The 3,528-nt window shown below is 36.6% G+C and overlaps 1 protein-coding gene across 1 annotated transcript; it reads left to right on the top strand.

The window, feature by feature from the left end:
• The first annotated feature begins 1,330 nt into the window (after positions 1 to 1,330).
• LOC149158452 (uncharacterized) lies at positions 1,331 to 3,222 on the top strand. The gene is made up of 2 exons (XM_089436226.1): positions 1,331 to 2,003; positions 2,457 to 3,222. The coding sequence occupies exons 1-2, from the start codon at positions 1,457 to 1,459 to the stop codon at positions 2,492 to 2,494; spliced, it is 585 nt and encodes a 194-aa protein (XP_089292352.1). The 5' UTR covers positions 1,331 to 1,456; the 3' UTR covers positions 2,495 to 3,222.
• The last annotated feature ends 306 nt before the right edge of the window (positions 3,223 to 3,528 follow it).

Raw genomic sequence — 3,528 nt, 5'->3', positions numbered from 1 at the left:
TCAAACAATGCCAAGATAGATGAATTACACTAGTATGTTAAGGAATGGTTGCCTTGGGGAGGTTCGCAAGAGCGTACCTGCCTTGATGCATTCTAGGGGCATAGATTCAAACAATTCCAAAATAGTTGACTTACACTAGTATGTTAAGGAATTATTACCTAAATATTGGAAAGTATGAAGCTAATTCAATTTTAAGAAAGTAGGAAAATGAAAATGAATATGATGTTTTCATTAATGCAATTCTCATATTGGATGAAGAAGATAATGGAAATTAAGACATCACTAAAAAGGAAGATGATAATGGAGAGGAAAACAACTCTAAAAAGAAAATCTCAAATTTTCAAATACTAGAACTAGCACGACCATATAAATTAAATGGTTGACAAAAGCTAATAGCCACCAAAATACTTGTGTCATTTGTAAAGTTGAGAATTTGTAATGCAAAGATAAGAATGGAGGTTTAGACACTGGAAACCAAAAAATAATTTGAAAATCTTATCGTTAAGTTAAATTATATATGAGAAAAAATATTCTTAAATTATTAAAATCCAAATCATCCATAACTTTTATATTAAAAAAAAATCTAAAAACTTTATTCCAAAATAAACCATACCTATCAAACCCTAAAAAAAAAAATTAGATTTCAAAACATCTATGAATTCCCAGATAATAAAACTGAGAAATAAATTCCAAAGTATCATATTTGTTTTAAAAAAAAACAATACTTTAATTACTTTAATTCTAATAATTAGGCTTACACTAAGGACTACTCACTTTTAATTTCCAGGTTGGTAATATTTTTAGATTTTGTCCAGTTGTACTATTTCACTGTGTATTAATAAAAATAACTTTATTAAAGATAAATAATAGAAAAAATGGAAATTACATAAAAATTTAATATTTCAACATTGGTTTATGTTTGGGTTTCTCCTTATTTTCCCTCTCACAACAGAAAGGTAATTGGACGTTATAGTGGACAAATACTTTAGCAAACAAAAAGTCTTCGAGAAATAATTAAACATTATCGATTTGAATAAATAGTTAATTAAATAATAAGCATCGCGTTTACTTATGCTTTGAACCATGGAATTGTACCAACCTACAGCAGCCACGTAGTATGGAGACACCACACCAAGACTGGAGGTGGAGCCTCAGTAGTTGGTGCCAGGCTGTCGCCAGCTGCTGCTCCTCTGTCATTCGTATATAAAAGAAAAGTATATTCATTGCAAATTTGCTGCCCTGCGGATGCAAGACGGTTTGAAGAGTGTTTCCTGCTGTTGTAACGAACTCTCTGCAGTGGATTTGCTTTAATCTCGTGTCATGTCATATTTAAATTTAATCTTTGAATTGTTGACCAGCGCGCCATTGATTCAGCACTGGCTTTTTCCGGCCGGGGGAGTAGTATTTCAACATTGAATCTGCCCATCGAATCTGAGATCCCCTTTGCTGGTGGGTGATGCCCCTGACCAGTTCAGTCGCCGATGCATTCGGTGCAGTTACGTTGGGTCTAGTGCTGCTCTTCGTACTGGCCGGGGTCTGTTGCTTGGCCTATGTTCTGTATTTTCGATCACAGACACGCAGAGAAAATCTTCACAAGTTTCGGGATTTTAATTCCCCATGGATGATTCGGACAGTGCTGATCCTGTTCCAAATACTGTGTGTTCTGGGTGAATTGTCCAGGATTCGTTTGTTCAAAACCCATTTGTTTCTGCATTCATTGAGCTCCAAATGGCAGGAAAATGTATGCAGATTTCATTTAGTCGCCTCTCTGGGTTTCACAGAGCCGGGGTTTTTTCTTACCCTTTATTTTCTGGTACGCAGATCGCTTCGCCATGAGGCAAACATAAGGGTGTTTACATTTGTGCTCCTTCTGTGCCTGCCCACCATCATTGCGGAAGTCTGCATTAATGTGATCAACCCCAGCATTGAGATTCTGAAAAAGGGCTATTTTGGCAATGAAGGAAAGATACCCAAGTACTTCACCGCAGCAGTTTTGGAAGAAGGTAACATGGAGTTCTGTACTTATCCTTTGCTGAGTATCATAGTGCATGGAGTGTTTGTTTCAGCGTTTGTGAGTTGTTTCCTGTATGTGGGCTTGAAGATCATATCCCTGGCTATCAATAAGAGTCTGGAGAGAAGAGTTTGGTTGATGATATTAGCAGTAGTTGTTTTTCTTCCTTTGAGGGTATTGTTCCTGGGGTTCACTGTAATGTCAAAGCCTGGTGATCTGGCATTTGAAGTGCTGGCATTCTTAGGATTCCTAGCTATGCTTTTTAGCACTTCAGTCTGTGTGATCATTTCGGTTCTCAGGCCTATTGCTGATTCATTAGCTGTTCACTGGATTTTCGAGTCTAGTGAATTCAGGGCAGTATCACAACAGTTGAACATAATATCTATGGAGCATTTAAGCATGCCTGTTTCAGGTTTTTTGACTGACAATGCTGATAATTTTTCAGTTGGTGCAAGTCAGAGTCTTCTTCGAGCAGCAGTGTAATTGTTGAGAAGGATTCATTTCTCACTCATCAAATCAAGGAGCCAGTTCTGTTTCTATTGTGATGGATCTTCCCTTGGAACCTGCATAGGAAGCGGGCCATATTGTAGATATCAAGTGAATACAGTTTTTCTCTTCTAGAGTCCTGCTTCCAGGACATGATTTTGATTTTGATCTGGCAAATCGTGGGGCTCAAACATTGCTTATTAGGCACCCACATTCTCAACTGGTTCCAAGGTATGACTTTAATTTTAATCTTGATCTGTCAAATCTCAAGGCTCAAACATAACGCCATCCTTATTGGGCACCCACATTTTCGATGTATATTGCAATGGGAAGTTCACCGGAATGCTTTTGATCACTGTATATTTTGGCATCCTACTGTAAGGAATGTATGACTAGTACTTCTCTCTCTCTGATCTAGAGAACTATATCTTTATTCTTTGAGTGTCACTCAACCATATGGGTTCTTGCTGTGCCCTCTTGGTGAAAACTCCTACTCAGTTTCTAAAGAATATGGATTGGGATTGTTACTTAGTTTTATGAGTTATTACTCTGCGCTCCTGGTGAAATCGCCTACTTATTTTCTGGAAGATATGGACTTCTATTGTGAACACGAGGATTAGCTGATCACTCCTGGTCAGGAACAATCAAAAGAAAAAGGAGTCATGTATGATAACTATTACCCTTGACGATCACTTACAAATATAATAAGATTCAATTTCATGAAAGCTAGAGTTGCCATTTTATTTATGTTTTCAGTTTGTTAGGCTACAGATTATTACATGTTATATATTACTTGCTTGTGATGTTTCATAAGATGAAGCGTTGCAATATGAACCAGGCAAGTGCCCTTTCATCCATATTTTTTTATCACCATTCATCTGCAACAAGTAATGATTGTAAAATTAATTCAATCTGTTTAACAACGAACGCCCTTCATTTTTATTATTGCTGGGAGGTTTAGAAATTTCTTGTTCGAACTTGAGGACACCATGCAATAAAATGAAATGTTTTATATTTCTTTATTAATTTGT

Source organism: Pinus tabuliformis, chromosome 5_2 (assembly GCF_031772625.1).
Source record: "Pinus tabuliformis cultivar Carrire ecotype Pingquan chromosome 5_2, CPIR1, whole genome shotgun sequence".
Classification (NCBI taxonomy): Eukaryota; Viridiplantae; Streptophyta; class Pinopsida; order Pinales; family Pinaceae; genus Pinus; species Pinus tabuliformis.
Note: the sequence above shows the minus strand (reverse complement) of the source record. Positions and strands in the feature narration are given on the sequence as shown.

What these genes read in the sequence shown, in the direction of transcription:
- LOC149158452 (XM_089436226.1), top strand. Translation starts at nt 1,457, where the DNA reads ATGCCCCTGACCAGTTCAGTCGCCGATGCATTCGGTGCAGTTACGTTG. An exon ending in CGCAGCAGTTTTGGAAGAAG is followed by an intron (nt 2,004 to 2,456) that starts GTAACATGGAGT and finishes ATAATTTTTCAG; the next exon opens with TTGGTGCAAGTCAGAGTCTT.